Raw genomic sequence first — 22942 nt, forward strand, 5'->3', positions numbered from 1 at the left:
TCAACATGCCAGTTGGTTAGATGTCAAGAGAAAGTTGTTTTGGACTGGCTATTTCATTGTGACATATGAAATAAAAATAAGAAATTATTTTATGTTCTTTTTTAGTCCTAGATTTTAGCTTATTGGTCTCTTGTACACAAATGTCAAATGTTTCCTAAATAGTGTAACTTTTTGTTGTCTTAATTTGATTAATTATGTTTAAATCTTACAAGAACATTAGCATCTGGGCACCTTGATCATAATACTCTATCAGCAATTCTTTGGCTCTGAAAAATCAGGCCACAAAATTTCAGCTTTTTCATGTAAAAGTTTGTAAAATACCTAGAGATTCATGTAATTAATGTATAATTGACATTTTTTTTAAATCTCAGTATTTTCCCTTTTTTCCTAAAACCTAATATGGTTCCATGATAGACTGTAATGACATCATGCCCGCAGAAGTGTTATACCACCCAGTCCCATACAAAGAAATAAGAGTGAAATGTGTACTTGGGAAACTGAAAGGAAAAAGCAGATCAAGAGGTCGAGATAAGGTGCGGAGAAGAACAAGATTATAAATATCAGTGGAGGAAGAGGATTTATTCAATTACAAACAAACTGGTAAAATGATCTTTTAAAACTAGAAATGTACTATAATAATAACAATAATAATGACTGTATTTAATGAAGAAGAAACTCATTTGGTCAACTGACCATTCTTCCATGAGAATGGAGAGAGTCTGCCTGTGATAAGAGGAAAATGTGTGTCCCTTCTTCATAGTCCCATAGATTACATGTGACAGAAAAAACAAGGTCAGCAAAGATCAGGAGATTTCCAAAATTTGGTCAGGAGGTTTGATTTTAAAAAAGGGAGGATCTTTATCAAACTTTTTCAGCATACAAATGGACAAAAATTCAAACTACTGAACAAATTTCTTTTTTCTGTATCAAAATATGCACTTCATCTCATCAAATCGGTCCCTTCACAGTACTTTGTTGTTATTCATACTCTCATCATATGCATCAGTAGCATTTTTAGCATTTCTTAGGAGATCATTGTCAGGATTATATTGATGGAAGTCGTCATCACATGTTGATCTTAAAACTTTCACTATAAAAAAATTACTTAGCAATTTATTTTTACTTGATTTAACTAAATATTTTACTACCTGATTACTTGTCATTACTTACAAATCACTTATTGTCACTTATTACTTATTATTCTTACTAATTTTGGACAATTTTACTTATTTTAATAAATCAAATTACTTAAAGGAGACCAGAAACAAACATTTTCCTTTTATGTATGTAAAGCACAGAAGATGCCATGATTCCATAAATTGCTGAGTTTTTCCGAGTTTTGATGAGATGACAGATCACATGGTCCTGTGACACAATACTAGCCAGTCCTCAAATACAAACATATACATGGCAAGCGAGACAGACAGGAGGAGACAAGATTTGGGTCGCACATTCAAAAGTTGAATATGATTCCGAGATATGCTCATAACTATATTTGTTGAATTGTGTGTTAACAATGTGTTTAAGACCTGATAGCAGAAAAGTACAACAGTAAGAAGGTGCTTGTATTTCACATTTTGGAATTTAAAAAGAGCAATGTAATTTTAAAATAAATACTTATACATTGTGTGCTGTGCAAAAATGTAATAAGGATTAAATGATGGCGCCCAATGTAAAAATTAATTTTTTTTTTACCACAGTGCAATAAATTCATTTAAGAAGGATGAGGTTCAATCGTATTATATGTAAATGACATATTCAGTACCTACCTCCAACACACACACACACACTCACACACCACCGAAGGTCTGATATCTTGAAAATATACATCCAACACTGAAATGCTGAGAGATAATACTGAATTCTGGGCGAAGAGACTAAAACAGGGACTGGCTTGTGTGTGAAACAATATCCATTACCAAGGAGGTGTAAAAGACATTGAGAACGGTTTTCATCAGTTGTAACTTAAGCATTAGTTTTTCACACAAAAAACCACACAAATAAATCTGCAAAGCAGAAATCATAAGTAATTAATGTAAACAATAAGAAGCTTCCTTCCTGTGATTCAATTACAGTGTATTTTACATGCAGGCTGCAGTTAGAGTATTGACAAATCTGATAGTATATACATGTCTGGTATAAATAGTTTATGTACTGTACTGGTCAATGCTGAAAGAAATTTTTTAGGCACAGGCCCCGGGCTGGTGACTTAAATAAGCTCACTATCCCTGACTGAAATTCCACAAGCCTGGACAGTTCATACCTGTCAGCTCTCAAGCTGGGAGAAAAACCGCCCGATTTTGGGGGTATTTCCATACCTACCTCCTGATCTCATACTATCCCTATTATTAAATATATCTGCCAATTTTCATTTCTTAGAAGAAAAAAACAACAAAAACATACAAAAATATATATAACATATGCAATCTATAGATGCCATATTCTATTTTATCACTTGCAAATATTGTAGTGACAAAATAATTAATATCACATGACAGGTTTTTTTCTTCTTCATTAAATAGTATGTTAAGATTAAACATTATTCATGTAAATTTCAGATTTTTTAAATCACTACATCAGAATTGTAGTATATAAAAAAAAGCATTAACAAAATAAAATTGTCACCAATTAGCTTGAATCCCATGAATGATCACTGTGAATGCTGCGTAATTTTCTCTGCAAACAAAATCATATCTCCATTTCTGCCAAAGAAACTTGGCCAGTTAACACCTGACATTCCTCTACCGTATATGTAAAGTTTAATTACCATGATTAGATTAAAAGAAGGAATAAAACAAAATATACCATGCAGTGCCCCCAAAGAACTAATTCAGAATAAATATTTTATTCAGCAAACAGTGTTACATGCCTTAAGACTTAAACCAAAGGAAATAAGGTGGGATATAAAATGTGGGAAAAAAAGTGGTAAATTGTGACTGCAGATTTTAACTGTTAAAATTAGGTCCTAGGCATCGTAAGTTACAACAAAATAGGGCATCATTTATTTAACAATCAATTGCTGATGTTTACATATACATATTGTAGAACATCATTTCCTAAAAGCATGTCTGAAGGGCAGTCCTTTTCACATGATAAATGAATCGATAAGAATTAACTGTTAATTAGTCACACTGGCCTTATGCTTGTGTACTCAAGTCTAACCTTTAGCTATTATACACTTTAGCCACAGCTGACCAAAATATGAAAAAAGGGTCTTCCCTGGGGGATAATAAGGCATATCAAAGGGAGAAATGGTGCGTCCCATAGGCTCTCACACATTGGGGCAAGGGGTGGGGTCAGTAGTCACCTGCCCCCAATTTTTATTGTCAGCCAGTTAATTTGAAACTTTGATTTTATACCTGATTTCTTTTCTTTTAGTTGCTGCTATTTAAACATCCCAAGGGATAGTTTTATATCAGTTCCAATCATTACAGATTACCATTTATACATACTACGTGTAACAGGCATAGACTGAAAGTTATTTTAATTTTTTATTTTTTTTTAAGATTACTGAAAATTGTGTTTTCTCAAAACAAGACCATGTCAGGGTTTTAGAATCTTATTTTTAGCAAAGCTTTCATTTGATTAAAATCAGATCTCAATTTCACCTAGGACAGTGGTGATTTGATTTAGATTGTGCCATGTTAAGGCATGTATGTCAACATCTTCAAAATACATTTACTTATTTCATCAGCGCAATCAAAGTTTCCTCAGGCAAACAATTTTTTTCTCCAACAAGACCAATGGGTACCTCACTTTGAATACAGGATGGGCCCAAACTAAAATTAGAGGGGCCCCGGGTGTCGGGCTATCACATTTTTTAGCACTGCTGGCGTAGATAAAAGATGTGTGAATTGATTATTGCATTTTGTGGTCACTTACTCGGCTTTCTGCCTATTTTTGTAACTCACACGTTTAACACTTTTCCCAGGATTTAAAATATCCAACGGTATGTCTGGAACAGTGACAACTTTTAGTCCAGGCCTAGCATTTGCATATCCTAGAGCTGTCATTTTTTTCAGGATCCTTCTCGTAACATTCCTTTAGAAATGTAAAGATTACAGAGTGCTGTATGGTGTTGCTTTGAAATCGACTCACTTGTAATAATGTATCCATACTTTATTTATGCCTTTATCTTTGGAAAAGAAAAAAAAAATGTTGTCCACAGGCTTTTCTTAATGTGCTATTACACCCGTTAGCAACACAAAACAGCATCATCTTTTACTCTGGCAACTCCCAGTTGGAATGCCGGAGTTGCAAAAAAGATGTCACATCCCAAAAGTAACCAAATAGGTGTGGAAATTTTGAATATGAGGTCACTGAAATTCAGCTTCTAAAAGAAATGCCAATATTTAAATATTGGTATTATGGTTGCGGATGATACTTCAGAATAAGGTTTTCTGCTATAGTACTTTTATTATTATTCTATATTTCCATTGGTTTCTGGTCTCCTTTAAGATTATTACTAAGTAATGAAATTTATTAATTTTAAAACGTGAATTACTTAATTGTTGTGCTTGAGATTGAAAGATTACTTGAAACAATAAAAGGAATTACTTGGTATTTCTTTACTTGATGTTAGTAAAAGTTTTACTATATGATTACTAGTATTAACATAGCAATTACCGGTACTCATTTTTACACAGTCACTTTAAACAGATGTAATTCTATAGAATGAAAAAAGACTAATAATAAATACATGTAACAAAATTATTTAATTTTCTGGTATGAATGAGCTTCTTTAGCTCAAATATGTGGATAAATATCAAATGCCCATATTGGTGTTTTTCTAGGTGGTTGTCAATTTGCAAAGATTATATGTGATTTATTCTGTTCCATCCATGGATACTCTTGCCCCACATGTTTTTAGCAAACTTATTTACCTATCACAATAAAACAAAGTATTCTTTAATCTATTATAAGATACTGTATATATCAAAGTGACCACTGTATATGCACTGTATGTCACTGTGCATGCATGCAATGTGGCAGCAATAGAAAAATGAATAATGGTAGTATTCATTTTTATGCATGTGAGCAGATAAGTAACATCATTCCCAGCAGTGGCTTCCTTTTATATATGTACATATTTTAAATTCCGTTGTTCTGACTCTTAAGTGTCTTATCATCAGGCATGTTATAACTGCCCCTGTAAGTGTTGCTGTGAATACTGTGAAACAGTATCAGGATGATGATGATGATGATGATCATCATCATCATCATCATCATTATCATCATCATTATTATCTGCTGTCAAAACCAAAACTAATTGGCAGTTCTTTTCATACTTAATAAAAACTATAAAATGTATATAATTATTGTTTTCTTTGAGAGAGAGAGAGAGAGAGAGAGAGACCAATCCCATTATGCCAGCATTCTATAAATAATCAAGCTTCATGAATTTTGCTTTTTAAAAAAATAATAAAATAATAAAATCATGCAGATGAAATGTAGTTTTCTACAACAGAGACCTAATTCAGTATCAAGACCTTAAAAGTGGTTACTTCTGTTGCTTACAGTTTTGCAACTGGTTTACAAACTTTCAAATATGCACATAACATATTTAAGATACTAGAACACAAAACTATCATGGCAGCCTAGTTTTCAAGCAGGCTCCATTTTCAACATTTAAACCTCACAATTTAACTTGTTCATTCAGGAAATTTCATTGCAAGTAGTACCCATAAATGTGCAGCAACTGATCATGGAACACCAGAGACAATTTAAAATCACTGAGTTGTCATGTTGGTAAAATCAAGATTGTTGCATTGTGCAGGTTTATCGGGCTTTGGTTTGGTGACTGCTTTATACTGTTGACGTTGCTTTGCAGATTTATGCCAAACAGCAGTTCTTGATGCAATGTTGTTTGTTATTGACATTTAATCAATCAATTAGCAAATAACCTATTGTCAATAACTGACAACACTGCATCAAGAACTGCAATTTGGCAGGTGCAGCATTAAACACACATGATCTGCAAAGTTGTCATCTCAATCATTATATGGAGCAAGATGACAAAGTCATCTCCTTCAACATATTAAATGCAAACTTCTTAATCTCATTTCTGTTCTTCTCATGGACTTTTTTCTTCTCACATATCAAATTAAGCAATTGCCTTCATGCAGTTAACTTTAAATGAAACAAGTTCAGAGGTCATTGCATCCAATTTTTTTATATTTAATTTTCTAAGAAGAGAGCAGAGAGTCTATATTTTAAAGGCTTATAGGTATCAAATGAGTAAATTTTTCTGTTTTAAGTTATAAAATACCAATTGTTTGATATATGTCATAGCCCTTTAAAAATTGTTGGTAAAACTAAAATTTAGAATTTCTTTCAATGATGGTCAATATAAATACAACTCAGAGAATGTTTTTGTGACTTGTGAAATAATTTTCAAATGTTTCACTTAAAATTGAAATTCTTTGCCAAACAGTCAGATATTTTGTCCAGGTTACATAATACATTTTGCCATAATCAGTGGATGGTATCTGAATCTACAAGATGCAGGGGAGGATGCAAGATTTTACTCTAAGAGTATTTGTTTAGAAGTAGTGGTCCAAACTATATTCAAATGGCTCATAAAATTCTTGTTTTTCACTTAATAGTGTATGATTTTGTCATATGAGAGAGGGAACTTAACCATCTGACACCATCCTGCCCAAAGTTGATTTCTATACGGTGAAGAAAAAAGTTTCTAAAGCCATAAAGAAATAATAATATGAAAATTTTCCCACATATTCAAGAAAACAACTGTAAGAGATTCCAATTACACTGAAGATCCTGCCTTTCTGTGTAGCAGTCTAAAATTTCTGGAATCTTCTCTTAATAATATGTAGAATATGATCCTGCTCATGTGATTTTCACATTATGTTAGCTTGTATGGTCATGTGAGTTCTACCTAATTTGCATATTAAATTGCACATGAGCCAACTTAGTGTGGGAGCTGTAATTGTGAAGTGGTATTTAGTGCTTGTGGGCTTATAATAAAAGTACCCTAGAGTACTTTTTCTCTTAATATGATCTGCAAGAACTGGTAAAGATTAAAGCACATTTGCAATCTGCACAACAGGATTTGGCATTCCATGAAAAGTTTTATCAGTTTACAATTGATGCTTTCAAATGCAAAACATGAAGACACAAATAATGGTACAAGTTGTTTGAAGTATCTGGTAAATTCAGTATCTGATGTAAATTTGTCAACATGTGCTTCTTACCAAACAAAACAGAGAATAAGCAGCAGAATTTTATAAGAAGTTTTAAAACCTTTTGCTTAAAAGAAGTCTGTTTTAAACTATGTGTATTTCAGTACATGAATCTACTTCAGAAATTTGTTCCATTTATTTCAGATTTATTTTATTTAAAACCTCTTTGCTAACTGAACTGCAACAATGTTATCATATATTAAGAGCATTATATATTATTTTTGAATGGTCTATAATGTCCCTTTTGCATGCAATATTTTTACAGCAATGAACCATGCAGAATTTCATAGGTTGCACAAGCTTGTTTTCTACTTAATTATGGCTTGCACAGGCTTCATTATATAATTTAGGACTGCATAAGCTTGTACATTACACTATTTAGGATTGTGCAAGCTTGCAGCAATTTTCTGTGAGCTTGCAATATTTCTTTTAATAACATCTGGTTTCATAAATATTAAAAGTATCACTGTATGCTATTTTGGATTACCAGCAATAGAGAAATTGCATCATTAATACTAAAATGCATTTTCGGGGAGTGGGGTGGGGTGGAGGGGAAGAGAGAGAGAAGGATGCATATGTATTCCATTGAATTTTTCTTTTTGCACCTTATGATCAAATTAAAATATGGTTCGATATATGAGAGAGAGGGAGAGAGAGAGAGAGAGAGATAAAGAGAGAGAAAGTTCAGCTCTTCATGGATTTTTTAAAATTCTTTTTTAAAACTTATTGCCCTCATGTTGCTGAAGCTTTTGTCAAAGAAAGAAAACATTAATAAATGAAACAGTAAAAGTAAACTATGAAAATACATACCATACTCCTTCAGGGTTTAAATATTCACAATAGTTATATCCATATAGTCTCCATTAGGTTAAATCCCAAGAATGACCATTTTGCATGCTGTCTAATTTTCTTTGCAAGTATAATGACCTCTCAATTCCCAACAATTAAGATTTTGTTTAAAGTGCATGTACTCTTCCTGTACTTAGGCAACAATTGTTTTTGATCTTTGCTCATGCTAGATATACTTTAAATTGGTGTTGGTTCCATCAGCAAGTTCAAAAATGTCACTGGCTGAGAAATTTACAATAGTAACCACCTGGCATTTCCTTTAACTATATGGTATGGTATTCATAATACTCATGGATAGCCTCATTTCCTTATTGGTAGCCTCACTAATCTGATCTGGTCTGCAGAGTCTTGACCTCATTATGTGCAAGAAGAAAATTGTGATGGAATATGTATTTGTCATGGTATTTCATCTTCTGACTTGTCAATTCTAATGCACATATATGTAATTAAATTTAAACAAAGTATATTACAATGTAGATTACTGGTGCATGCTGATTTGGCATAGTTACATCTGATCTATGTTAATTTTTAATACTGACAATCATGTAATTGTTTAAAATACTCAATGTGGGATCCTATATTTGTTCATACATGATCTCTTCCTCAAAATGAAATATTTTTTACACATTATTTTTTGTACTAATGGATGATTATTTTCCATATGAAAATTATGATAAAGCAATCTGGATGACATAATCTATATATAAATTGATTTGGAGTATAAGACGAAGCAAAGATTTTCTAGTAAAAAAGTATCGTCTTACAGGAAGGCAAATACGGTAAGCTAATTTTTCACTGAGTCTTTAAATCTGTGGTTCAGGGCAATAACAAAATTCATGAAAATTTTTACCCCATGAAAATTTGTCAAACTATAGTAATAGATAATGTGAGACAAAGTAATTATATTAGAGCCTGAAATTGTTAACATCTAACTTTATATACACCTGCAATCCAGAATTTATAAATCCCATTAAAATCTGTCAAATTAAATATTACTTCTCCCATATGGCAAATGACATTGGTCTGATATAATTATTATTATTGAAAGTAGTTTCTTCTTTAATGATTATTTTCCCTGCATAAAATGGAAAATCCATTATAATAGGTTGGGATAAAAGAACCAAACATATTTTTATCTTTGCTCAAAGTGGTTTTTGAGAAAAAACTGATGAAGGTTTTTAGCAATGACACCCAAGTTTCATGGCAAATTGTCATTTTTTTGTATAAATCTGAATGCCTTATCATCAGAATGCTGTTAAATATTTGATAGTGGATTGGTATCAGTTGTACAAAAAAAATGTCTTTAGCAGAAATGCCAGTCATATTTTAGGGTGGATTGGAACCAACTGTACAAGGATGCTTTCTATCAAATTTGGTACAATTTTGTTGTCAGCAGTTTTTGAGAAGTAATTTTTAGATTTGTAGATTTTTTTGTAATGGTTGCTATATTTGGTGTTGGATTAGCATCACATGTATAAAACTAAAAGTCATCTATACAACAAAACTTTCTGTCAACTCTGGTCAAATTTGATTCAGCAATTTTTGAGAAGTCATTTAAAGATTTTCAACTTTTAGTAATAGCAGTCATATTTAATGCTTGATCAACATCATTTGAATAAATTTAAAATTCAGTTAAGCAGTTTTGGTAAGTCATTTGACAATCTTTCTATATTTAGTAAAAATGTCCATATTTGATGGCAGATTGGCATCATCTAAACAAATGTGAGAGACCTTGATGCTTTCTTTTCAATTTTTTTAAATTCTCTTAATGCAGTTTGTGAGACAAAGTCATTATTTTCAATACTGGTTGCTAATGCTGAAGTTGGATCAGCATTATTTGCACAAACTTGAAAGACTATCATACAAGGATACATTTTGTCAAAGTTGGACTAATTCTTTCAAGCAGTATTTAAGATGTCATTTTAAAAATTAAATATTTGTAGTAATGGTCGCCACTTGCTTTTGCACACTGAACACAGGTTCACAGGTTTCTTGCAATTGTTTTTTCCACTGTCCCCCAACTCTTGACTGTGGGCACACTTTTTCATCACAAGAAATCAAAAAATGCATCAACAATTTTTCAATAGCGGATGTCTATCCACATATTTGTTGGTGCAAGCAATAGCTAAAGTTATGGAAGGTAATAAAATCTATAAGATGGCAATGAATATCAATTTTAAAACAACGTATCTGGTAATGAAAACATTTTAGATTTGTGGTAGCTGAATGAGTTACTAAGTAAAGTCTTAAACAACTGTTAGTTTAACATATGGAAGATAAAGCTGCCCCTACAAGGAGGAAGATTGCATTCATTTTTAGGTCAAAATAGGCCCAAACAGATTAAATTTATGCAGATAAACAATCTTTAATTTAGAAAACATAGGTATTTACTTTGGAAAATGTATCAATCCATCAGATTCCATTGCTTTTATTTAAGTAAAATACACAGGTATTTATTATAATAAATGCTGATATATAAAGTTCAATAAGAGATCTGCAATAGAATATTCAGCTCATTTCAGATTAACCAGATATTCAAACATTTTTTCATGAGTTACTTGAGCAGATGATAAAACTTTTATTGCAATAACGCAAGTGTTAAAGTAAAATATGTGCAGTGCAGATCACAAAGTCATGGTGGCAAAACTGTTAAAACAAACAAGATAATCACTTTTTTAAGGCACTATTAAGGCGTATTATGTACCACTATTTTCCTTTGTCCATTTAAAATGTTATGTCCCCCAAATGGGATGGTGGGGGACACAATGTCCCCTTCTCTTGGGATCCTATATGCAACACAGCCATTTTCTGATGGTGGACTGACATCATTTGAACAAATTTTATATCATAACAAACTGTTTTTCAATTTGGTCAAATTCTGTTGAGTGGATCTTAAGTAGTAATTGTAAGTAAGAAAACTTTCAATGGATGATGCACAATGGACAAAATCCCATACCATAAGCTCACCTGGACATGCAGCCTGGTGGGCTAACATATTGGTCACTCAAACAGATATATAGTTGGCCATTATCTAAACTGCATGTTTCTAATGGAAATTGTTAAGTTGTCCAGAGATGTTTCATACTGTCTATTCTAATCTAAGAAAAAAAACTGATCATGTACAGTTAAACCTGCTTTGAAGGTCACCTGTCTTATGCAGACACATTTATCAAGAACATGTAAACTAAATCAATGTATAAAATAACTGTTATGCTACCACATGATCCTACTTACCAGATTTGAATGTATTCTGTTAATTCAGTATAGTATAATCTCTCCAGACCAAAACACCAATAAACCAAATCCTCTTGCAATCAAATACTTTTATTATCTCAATTTTTCCTTCTTTAATCTCAATAAACTTTACTCTGGAAAATGAAACTCCTTCGCCAAAATTATATCATAGCATGAAGATATCCAGTGGCTTTTAAACTGCCTTTGGCCGTGCAAATTAAAATGAAACCTAATATAGAAACACATGCAATAAAATCCTAATTATCATACTGAAGATAATATAACATGCCTTAATAAGGGCACACCAATCTTTCAATCAAAACTTATAACAAATAAAACAGTTTTATTTATTACTGTTTTGATCCCCAACATGCCTTTGGGAGGAAAGTAGTTGCTAAAACCTGCCTAGCAGACAATTATTTTCTTGCTTTGTATCACTATGAATGCTGAGTATGACATATCTACAGTGTTTTATTTTGGACACATAATTGTGCAATTTCTCAAACAATTTAATGAATTGTTACTTATCAATAGGCCCAAGCAAGAGGACCTGAGATCACTCACCTGCCTGGCATTTGCCTAATAACCCAGAGGTAGACTAATTGGTAGTCTGTGCACCTGGGACCAACAAATTCATTCTCAGACTACAACTGTAAGGTTCTAAAGCCCATATGACTACCAGTCACATTTTATTTTAGCAGCAAGCATAAACTGTAGTAATACAACATAGATGTTAACTCTGATATTTGTCACATGGTCATATTGAAGCTCGACTGCTTGAATATGCAGTACCTTGATGTGTGTTTTCCAGACAATTCACCCCAGAACTAGTGGCCAAATTTCAAAGATTATCGCACATTGTTGGTAGCCCATATTGACACTTTTGCACAGATTAAAGCCTAATTGTTTTAGTCATATGATACTTTCTGTATTGGCTTTTCCCATACTGAAGTATATCTAAGCACAATCAAGTGGTTGAGTTTTTCAAACTCTGTGTGCCATTCAAGCTGGTTGAAGAGCGATGGTAGCCAAGGAATGTCTAAGTCAGTCAACATGCAGATACATATTTTTAACAAAACTGATATGACCAATCACATCTGGCCAATGTTTTCAGATTTTATTCTGAAATTCTTTGTTGTGAATGTCTTGGGTGATAATGTGGTCTCCAGATATCTTGTGGCAAACAAGAGCAGATTTATTAAAATTCTTAAATCCTGTCACGAAAGGATAATTTACATTTGCAGTCTTTGCAATCATGCAATCAGAATTCACACCAGTAATCCCAATGGATTTGCCATATTCCAGTCAAGGGAATTATTTTCTCCATTTTTCATTACATTTAGATCCACAGTTACTCTCCTGTATTCTGCTTCTTTCACATTCTTGGCTTCAGATTGTGAGTGCACACCATTTTCCTCTGGAAATCATTTTCTAGTTCAACAAGCACTGAGGTTAGTTTGTCTGGACGACATGTTGCTGAGCTCAGTGGAAATTGCATGAGAGCTCACAAGATATGGGGAAATGACTCCATCATAACAATGCCTATGCTCAAAGTATACACAATGCCATCCCTCATTCTAAGCATTGGATATTGTAAAAATCCTGATCACATTATGCGAATCCTTTATGTAAAAAATACGCATGGCAACAAAATGTGCACATCAGATATCTCCAGCATGCATCTCAGATGCACAATGTGCATAAAGGAAAACACTGAATGTTAACCTTAATAAGACCTCTCATGATAAATGTCTTGGTGCATTTGTAGATAACAATCTAACTTGGTCTACTCACAATAAACATTTAAAAACAAGGTCCATTCTTATTTTAGGCTACTTAAAAAAATAAGAATATCAATTCCTTTTCAGTATAGGATTACCTGTTATAAAATTTAAAATTGGCCATATTTGAAACCTTGTAATGTAATTTGGGGTAATGCCTCTAATTAAAAAATAACAAAATGTTTGGATGCGGCAGGTTGCAGGTTTAAACCCTGACTGAGTCATACCAAAGACATAAAAATGGTACTAACAGCTGCCTTGCTAGGTGCTCGGCATTAAGTGGTTAGTGTTAGGACTGGTCAACCTGGTGTCAGGATACTGTGACTGGTGGGACATCATGCTACATGTCTGCGGCACGATGCCACAGTGCTAGACATCGCTATAAACTGCCACACTACAGACATCGTAGCAATATGACTGATAAATTGTTAAGCTACATTAAAAATCCAAATCACACACACACATAATCACACACCATTTAATACTCCAAAAGAGGGCATGTCATTTAATTCTAGATCAATCTGTACACAGTTTCCAGGATCCAATGAATTATATTAAAAATTCAGCAATATATGAAAGAATATTCTTTAAAAGGGTCAAAACAATACTGTATGTAATAATTCTGCAATGAGATAATGAAGGTACTATAAATTTAAGAACTGCTAGAAATAAAAATTACAGTATACCAAACCCAAAGAAGGAATTCTTTAAAAACAGCTTACAATATTGTTCCACTGGTATGGAATATTATTCCCAGTGACATAAGGCAGGCTCCTGGCATTTCTTTTTTATAAATAAAATCTTAAATTAATGAAATTTTAAGATAGTCAAACAGTTTTAAGTAATATATACAGTGTGATCTTGCTATAGCACACTCTATTATAACAAGAATTTGGATGTAACACAATTGTGGTGTAGCTCTCAAAATTTCATATACATATATTTCTCTCGTACACGAAGAAAAAATTATATCTTAGCAGTATGAATAATAATGTGTAAAAGGTCATTATCATTTTGAGGAAGAGATCACATATGAATTCTATCTAATACAAGATGATCATGGAGTGGCTCGCACATGAAAAATAGTTTTATCTTCTTAAAAGTACGAATAATAACATGCAAAAAGTGTATTCACTGATCATACTGGGCTTCTCCAATGTCACAATTTGCAGTATTATTTTCCTTATTGGCAACAAAATATACCATCTGGCAATTTTTTTGCAACACTGTTGGCTATTTAAACTTCTTTACACAATCTTGGGTTTAGAGTGGAGAAATTCAGAGGCACCATGAAAGTAAGCTGCAAACTTGATTTAAAATGCACTGAAATCTATCTATTGTTACAGAAATGACTCCTTTGTTTATATTGACAGACCATCTTAATAGTGCATTGTTATATCAATATCCACTTATGCTGACATCTAGCCTGAGTACTGTATGCTGTGAAATCTTGGCTCTTTTTTTATTTTTTATTTTTTTGTTGTTCATATTTCAGCTTGGAGAGATCAACCGGATAAGGCACTATCTCATCATTAGTCTTTCAGACAAAATATTGTGGGCTATTGGATAATTTCTAGTAATTATATATTCATTTAGACTGACTTTTGTATGTGGATGGTAAGTAAAATTCCTCTTCTCTTCACTCATAGAATTAAATCTTTTAGAACACTTATATTTTCTGTAGTTATCCCTGTCAGAATAGAACTCCTGTGTATCCATTGTCTGTTGACCTTTTTTTTAAATTTCTGACATACATGCATGGAAGGCAGCATCACTCTGCTGCCAGAAATGTTTTTTTAAAAAAAAGCAGTTGCTGGTCTATGCTAGCGGACTAGCTACTATCAACCAACCTTTGAAGTCAGAATAGTAACTACTACAATCGACCACACAACAGCTAATTCCATTTTTAAAAATGTATCCAGAGAAAATAGTTTTACTGAAACTACAAAGCAAGTGAGAAAAAAATTTGGTCTCAATCAATTCTATACAATTCTGTACAATTATTTGATATTGCAACCTCAATAACAAATGGGCTGTCATTTAGCAGTGACTTCAGTAACACATACACCTTCATCAAAGAAAGCCAACTACATTGTTCAATAAAAGCAAAGAATCTTTCATCAAAGGAAGTCAGCACCAAACTTAAATAAAAGCAATGGAATCTGATGGATTGATACATTTTCCAAAGTAACTGGAACATGTTTATTGTGCCATGAAAGTTTCCTTTTTGCAGGAAAAAAATGTTTATGCTTATGATTACTACCAATGGCAGCATAAAATGCAAATTAAATTTCCAATCTTTTGAAACCATAGATACCTGGCCATCAAGTTAACTAAAGATGGGTTATCTTCCAAAGCTGTTTGTTAAACTTTATAATTTGTTCAGATGTTATCATTTCCTTATGAATAGCCTCATTCCCATCATCAATCCCTCAGCAAGATGATGGCTGTCTCCAGCTGACCAAAATCTAGGCCAATTTAAGTACATGTAAATGCAGCATGTAAACAACACCAGCTATGTGCTAATAGTGAAAATATTGGAGTGAATTGTTAGTGACAATCAGATATAGATCAAATGAGGACTACCATTTTTCTAAAATGTGTGTTATTTGTGTTTTCTAATGGGATGTGAGTGTTGCACAAACTTTATAACATGTGATCTAAATTGAAATTATAGAATGGTTATTATATGTATGTGCAGTACTTAACAGATTATAGATTGTGCTACACAAATGTAAGTTGTCAATATACAAGTGTATTTCAGACTTGTTTTTCTTCATTTAATCAAAAGCACATATTTTACACCCCCTTTAATCAAACCCACTGCCCACCATTTTTTTAGGTACATGCATCATTTTCTTCAGCTAAATGACTTGGTTGGTTATAACTTGGTTTGGTCTATAAAAAAACCAAAGACATGGTTGGGTTCTATGGACCCCAACAATCATGCTATAGCAGGGTCACTTTTTTCACAGATGCATTTTTTAATACAATGTGAAATTTTATTTATTCAAATGTGTTCACTTATTCTTGCACAAGTGTTACAAGATTGAATATCTCTTTGATTTTTAGAATAACTCAGTCCTTTAGCATTGAGCCAAACTGTTGTCACATTATGCTCTATATATTGTATATATTGTCCATAACAGAAGACCTCAAGTTAGATTAGTTCCTGTTCCTGTAACTAACTGAGTTATCATCTCTGAATAAAGTCATTTTTGTTATTAATATTATTATTATTATTATTATTATAGAAGACTCTCAATTATCCAAAGTATGGGGGAATAGAACAAAACTTTGTCGAACACCAGGGTTCAAATAACCAAAGGTTATGAAAGGTAAAAGTGTACATCAATCCCACAATAATAAAACAAAGTACCATTTCAGTTACTGTAATGTATTCTGTTTCCTATCTTGGAAGCCATTTCATTGGCACAATATAAAACAAAGACAAGACCAATTGTGAAAATTATCACTGTCATCATTTTAATAATCTGCATGGGTTACAACAAAGACAATATTATTGTTGTCATCATCATTTCAATATGCATGAAAATGTCCAACATCAAACAAATTTTAGATCTGATGAGTCAACAGGTCACTTGAGAAGTTATTTTGTTTTTCTTCTCTTCAACTGCTTTTCTCATTTTTAAACAATGCTTTAAGAAACTTGAAAGCACAGTATGTACTGCACATTTTCTACTGAAATTGTCTCTCATTGAATAATCACTAATTTGTTGAGTCCAGGGATGTTCTGGTCTCTAGTGGCTTTAAACCACTTCACTGTTGAAGGCCCAGATTGCTTTCCATTTTGACCTAAATTTCATGTAGCCATCTTTAATCATTTCCTTGTTTTTCAACCATGTTTTTAGTGTGTTTGCCAGAACATTGTACTGCATGGTGATCTGAGCTTTGCTTTCAGACCCATTCTCTTCAAGAATGTTTTCTATACATTTTGGCTCTATTTTCCAGTTTGTACCTCTTCCAGTTTCCATGGTTTGGTGATTCAGGTACAATATAGTAAGCAAAGTGACTAAATATAATTTTTTTTTTAAATACATGTTTAGTCAAATATACATTTCAAAGGATTAAATGATTTTCGAACTTGCTTTAATCAAACTGCCATTAATTGAATTAATAATGGGGTGATCAGAAGTTGAGCCACTTGCTGGATTAACAGCAAACAATAAACTTAACCCACTTTTTGATTAATCACAGTTTGGACAGATAGGAGTCAAGATTTAAGAAATTAAACTTTCTGCTCATAATGGCTTTCACACTTTGGGTAATGTGTAATGATTTCAAAAGGATTATAGGATTTCTGACTGCTAAATTACTTTCATTAAAGGGGTGTACTTGAATAATAGATGTTCAGACAGCAGTTTTAAGAAAGATAAAAACAGAACAAATTTAGCCAGGACCAGAAAAATAGTGCAGATGATACCAGGTGTTAAAGTAATAAGATTTTCAGTAACTGAGAGTCTACTGTTTTATTATTAGTAGTATTATCATTATTCATGCCAGAATGCTTTCTGGTTAAATTTTCTACATCTGTCTTTCACAATAGATTGTTGATCAAATTTTATTTTAGTTTTAGTAATAGCAGACTAATTTGACAAGACATCTGCATTTTTTACAAATTTTAAGCATATGTATGCCTGGTAGCTTTATATCAAACTCCATTCATTTCTAATCAGTGGTTTTTAAGAAAAACAAATCACTGAAGGGGATTTTTTTGTTTTTTTTAGTAACAGCTGCTATATGTGATGGTAGAATTTTTGTCTCAAATCTGAAAGGACTCTAAAGATGCATTCTGTCAAGCTGGGTCAAATTCCCCTGAACATTTTTGGAGACATCAATCATAGCTTTTTTTCTCTGTAGCAAAAGCTAAAACTTACATTATAAGAAATAGCATTAAGTCTTTACCAGATGGTCTTGAGACATATTCTTTAACCATGATGCATCTGGGGTTTTCTCAAACCATCTTTGTGTATTGCTGTTTTATAATGAGTATTTTGAATTTCCAAATCTGTCATTAAATCGTTCCACATTTAACTGTCCTTCCTATTTTAAATAACAATCCAAAGTTTTAAACAATTATTACAATTGCACAGAGAGTTCTGCCAACTTAAAAAGCATATTCGTTAGTGCTCAGATCTAACTTTAATGTTATTAATGTGTTGGAGAAAACATAATGGGAAGCCACTAACCCTTGCATGATCACTAAACTAATTCAGCAGTAATAGAAATCATTCTAATATTAGTGTTTAGTATTTTTAGCTTCTGAATCCTGCCAAGTCCTCACTGAAGGCCAGTTTTTATATTGTCAGTTTTTGGATCTTTTATAAATTAAAAAAATACTTGATAATATTGTGTCAAATGACTGACCTACCGTCAATACAAACTTTATGTCATCACATTCCTGTACCCACACTGGTGGTTCTACAAGTTTTGACTCAAGGAAGTTGGTAGGGTCAACAGCTCCTCCATCTCTCAGAATTGCAAAATGGATGTGGTTCATTCCAGTACAGGGTGACTTTGTTGCTTTTCCTATCTTGTCCCCTTTACCAACCTGAATAACATAATGCATGATATAGTAACTATGAAGAAATCACAAACTTAATGCAAATCTACTCAAAGACCAGTAAAATAAATGAGTTTTTAAGATGCACACCTAAAAATAGTGAATTGTACAAGGAAAGATTTAATACATCCATATGCATCATTCTCTCTCACACTTTCTCTCAAACAAGCCACAAGGCGTTCTATACTATTTATTAAATACAAGGCATCAGGATAGTTAGGAAGGGGAGAAAAGACTACCTTGAAAGTATTTTTTTCCATGGAACATAAACTCTAGTGAATATATAACATAAACCAGCTGTTGGTGTATATCATTTCTAGTCCAGTGTGGAATGTCTGATTACTTTTACTGTCAAGCAATATTTCAAAGTTAATTAGATTAAGGCTTACACTAGATCTCCCCTCCAGAGTATGTTAACATTGAAATGAAACATGATCTGATGACCGCATTTCTAAACAAGCTACCTCAGCTTAATTTTTACAAGTTCAGTCACTCAGGTGGTTTTGACAATCTTCCTGAACATCTAAAGTATCTGTTTTGACTGGTTGGAACTGCTTTGCTTTTATCTGAGTCAGACAATGTAACAGGCTTTGAAACAGTCACACTGAGAGGCTCCAATGATGTGGCAGGCATGGGAATTAAATTTCTCCTATTATGACATATCTCTCCCTCATCAGTAACTACAATGTATGAACAAGGTGTAGATGCCTCAGATTTAACAATACCTGAAGAAAAATAATCTTTAATCCATACTTTATTCCCTACCTGAAGTTTTTTCATATTTTGGGCACAATGTCAACAATCATAATTTCTCTTTTGAGTTTGCTTTTGATAGTTTTCCAATTTCTTCAGTTTCATAAAATCTGGATATTTCAGCTGTAAGTTTTCTGGTGCCATTGGCAAAGTAGTTTGTAATTTTCTTCCCATCAGTAATTCGGCAGGGTTGTCTCCATTTGGTAACGGTGTTGCATGATATGTCAAAAGAACTATGTAAGGATTGTTTGCTTTTTTAAGCATTCTTTTAATTGTTTGAACAGCTCTTTCAGCAAGACCATTGCTCTGTGAATATTTTGGACTACTTGTAATATGCCTGAATCCATAATTTGTCGCAAATTCTTTAAGTACTGCGGATGTGTATTGCAAAACATTATCTGAAACTAATACTTTTGGTATATTGTCTTGCACACAGATTGATTTGAGATGATTGACAATTGCTTTTGAACCTGTGCCTTGCAATTTTGCTATTTCGATGTATCGTAAAAAAAATAATCAGTCACCAAGAAATATGTTTGACCATTCAGTTCAAACAAGTCTGATGTGGCTCTTTGCCAAGAATGACTTGGAAATTCATTTGGTATCATTGGTTTAGCTTGATCTCTTTAGTTTTTTTTATGCAATTTTTCCAAGATTTTACCGAGTGTTCTAGCTGTGTACTTAGTCCTTTCCACCAAATTGATGTTTTGGCATGTTCTCGGCATTTAACTATGCCTTGCTGACCATCACGAATTCTCTCTAGGATTTCTTTTTGAAGTGATTCTGGTATGACCAGGCACGTATCTTTCATTAAGAGACCATTTTGAATTCACATCTATCTCCGAGTAGGATTGAAGTTTTCCATCAATAGCAGATGGCAAGTTATTTGCAAAATGAATCATTTCAATATTCAGATTTTAGTTGTTCAAGTTGAGTCTTTCATGTAGGCAAATTACTAACTACATAATCAAACATAAGCATTATTTTTGGCCTGAAGTTCTCTGTCACTCTCAGAGTGAAAACTTAAAGGTGCTCAGGATAGAACATCAGCAATTAATAGATTTTTTCATGCAATATCAATTATACTAAAGCTGAATCTTATCAAATGCATTCTAAGGCATTGTGGTAAATCTCCCATGATTTTTGTACTCATTAGTGGTACTAATGGCTTATGGTCAGTTTCAAGTTTGAATTGTGACCTACTTAAATAGCTACTGAAGTGTGCACATGCCCAAGTGATTGCAAGGGCCTCTTTTTCTATTTGAGCATAGCGTTGCTCAGTTTCTGACATACCTTGTGATGTGAATGCCACCGGTCTCAGAGTACTACCATGCTTCTGCCTTAGCACAGTCCAAATGAAGATGCATATGCAGATACACCTGTTTCTCTCTTTGGATCATAATGTGCTAAAGTGATGAAGATATCATTTCTTGCTTGATATCTCTAAAAGCTTGTTCTTGATCTGGACCCCAAGTCCACAAGTTTTTATCTTTCAAAAGCTCACGTAATGGTTTTGATTTTTCTGCCAAATTTGAACTAACTTTACCAAGCTTTTTTTTCCATACTGAGAAATTGTCGTATATCTTCTGTTAAGCAGTTTGGTGTTTCCATTTCAGCTTTGCTTTCACTTTTTCTGGATTAGGTTGGCAACCATTTTCATTAACAGCATGCCCAAGAAACCTAATGGATGATCTAAAAATTTCACACTTTTCAGCGTTCAAAGTGATGCCGGCCATTTGAATTGATTTCATGACCATTTCTAGTCTTTCGTCATGCTGTTTCTGCATTTCCCCAAAAACAAGAAAATTGTTCATGTGACAGAGTGTTCCTCAATGTCATTCTAGAGTTTCTGACATCCTTTTCTAAAAAACTTGAGGCACAGAACTTATTTTGAATGGAAGGCAATTAAAATAAAACCTACCAAAGGGAGTAATGAAAGTTGTAAGGTGGCATGAATGTAGAATCTGACAGGTTTATCTGCCAAAAGCTTGAGTTTGCATCAAGTTTGGTGAAAATTTTGCACGTGCTAGTTTTGCAAGGGACTCTTCAGCTGATGGTAGTGAGTGGTTCTCTCTTCAGTTTAGTTAGGTCCTTGCAAATTCTTACTGTACCGCTTGGTTTCAGAACATCTACCATTTCCATGCGCTACTCAGTGGGATTATCTACCTTTGAAATAACACGCATATTTTCCATTCTATCAAACTCCTCTTGAACTTTATTCAATAAAGGGATAGGAACCTTTCTTGGGGTAGATAAGGCATAAGGTTTCGCATTTTTGTCCAGAGTTATCTTACAGAACCATTTTGTTTTCCCATGGCCTTTAAAGAAATTTGTGAATTTCTTGCAATAATCCCTATATAAATTTATGGATTTATCGTAAATTTTGCTTGCATTTTGTGAGTTTTGATCTGAGGCATTTACTGAGGATATATTTACCTGTTCAATAATCTTGAGAGTCTGAATCACAGGCCTTCCCAAGAGTGCCTGATTCAGTCCCTTTACAACAAATATGTTTTGTACACTGAATGCATTGTCTGATTCCAGTTCACATGTAAATTTTCCAAGCACTTTAAGTTCAGAGATTCCAGGTCATTACAGTTTTCAATCAGACTTTGACAGTTTTTGGTCTCTGATCTTTCATAAATCCCTCTAAGGAATTAGTCACATCAGCTCCGGTATCAATCTTGAATAAAAGTGAAGCGTTGTTCAATCTCACATGCTTTATCAATGGCTGACCCTTTTTTGTGCTGATAGTCCCTAGAAATCCAGGTTCTGCTCTCGATTCTATTGTGCAAACTACTGATTTTGACAGACAGCATTTTAAATAGTGTCTCCTTTATCTTACACTTGTGGCATTCTACTTCTTTTGCTGGACATTGGTCATGAGAATGATCAATTTTGTTTCCACATTTCATGTATCCTTTTCTGCTGACATTACTCTGTTGAACTTTTGGGATTTTATGTTTCTGCTTCTCATGTTTCAGCAAAGATGATTTTACTAGATCTTTTACAGTCATTCATTCTCTAGTTGCTCATACAATTGACTGTTGCTTTTTTATTGCCTCATTTTGTTGAGCTTGACTAATGGCAGATTTCAGAGTTAGATTTGCATCTGACTGCAATTTTTCTGACAGTTTTGGATGTCATAGTCCAACTACAAGTCGATCTCTCATCATTTCATCATGTAGTGGCCCGAAATTACAATTATCTGCTAGTACATAGATAGCTGTAACAAAACTGTCCACTGTATCTCACTCCTCCTGTTTCCTTTGATTAAATTTTGCCCTTTCAAAAATTACATTCCTGTTTGGAATGAAATATCGCACAAATCTATCTGTCATGGGCTTCCACTTCTTTTGATCTTCCTCTGTCAGGTTGAACAAAGACAAAAGTCATCAGCCTAACATCCCATGGAATCAATAAAGGTACTTACTTGAATTACTTTCTCTTTTTCATTAAGTCCAGATGCTTGACAAAAGCATTCAGAGCACTGAAACCACTTTTCCAAAGTCTCAGATCTCAAAAAGTCAAATTTTTCC

General features: G+C 33.1%; 1 protein-coding gene across 1 annotated transcript in view; it reads right to left on the reverse strand.

Moving 5' to 3' along the window:
* The window catches only part of LOC149805296 (uncharacterized), a 174025-nt gene that overhangs the window by 55097 nt on the left and 95986 nt on the right, over positions 1–22942 (reverse strand). Inside the window, exon 14 of the mRNA XM_089933924.1 lies at positions 18459–18638. Within this exon, the coding sequence (XP_089790050.1) occupies positions 18459–18638 (180 nt within the window). The remainder of the gene's footprint in view (positions 1–18458; positions 18639–22942) is intronic.

This window comes from Sinohyriopsis cumingii, chromosome 2 (assembly GCF_028554795.1).
Source record: "Sinohyriopsis cumingii isolate HCF-2022 chromosome 2, ASM2855479v2, whole genome shotgun sequence".
In the NCBI taxonomy this organism is placed as follows: domain Eukaryota; kingdom Metazoa; phylum Mollusca; class Bivalvia; order Unionida; family Unionidae; genus Sinohyriopsis; species Sinohyriopsis cumingii.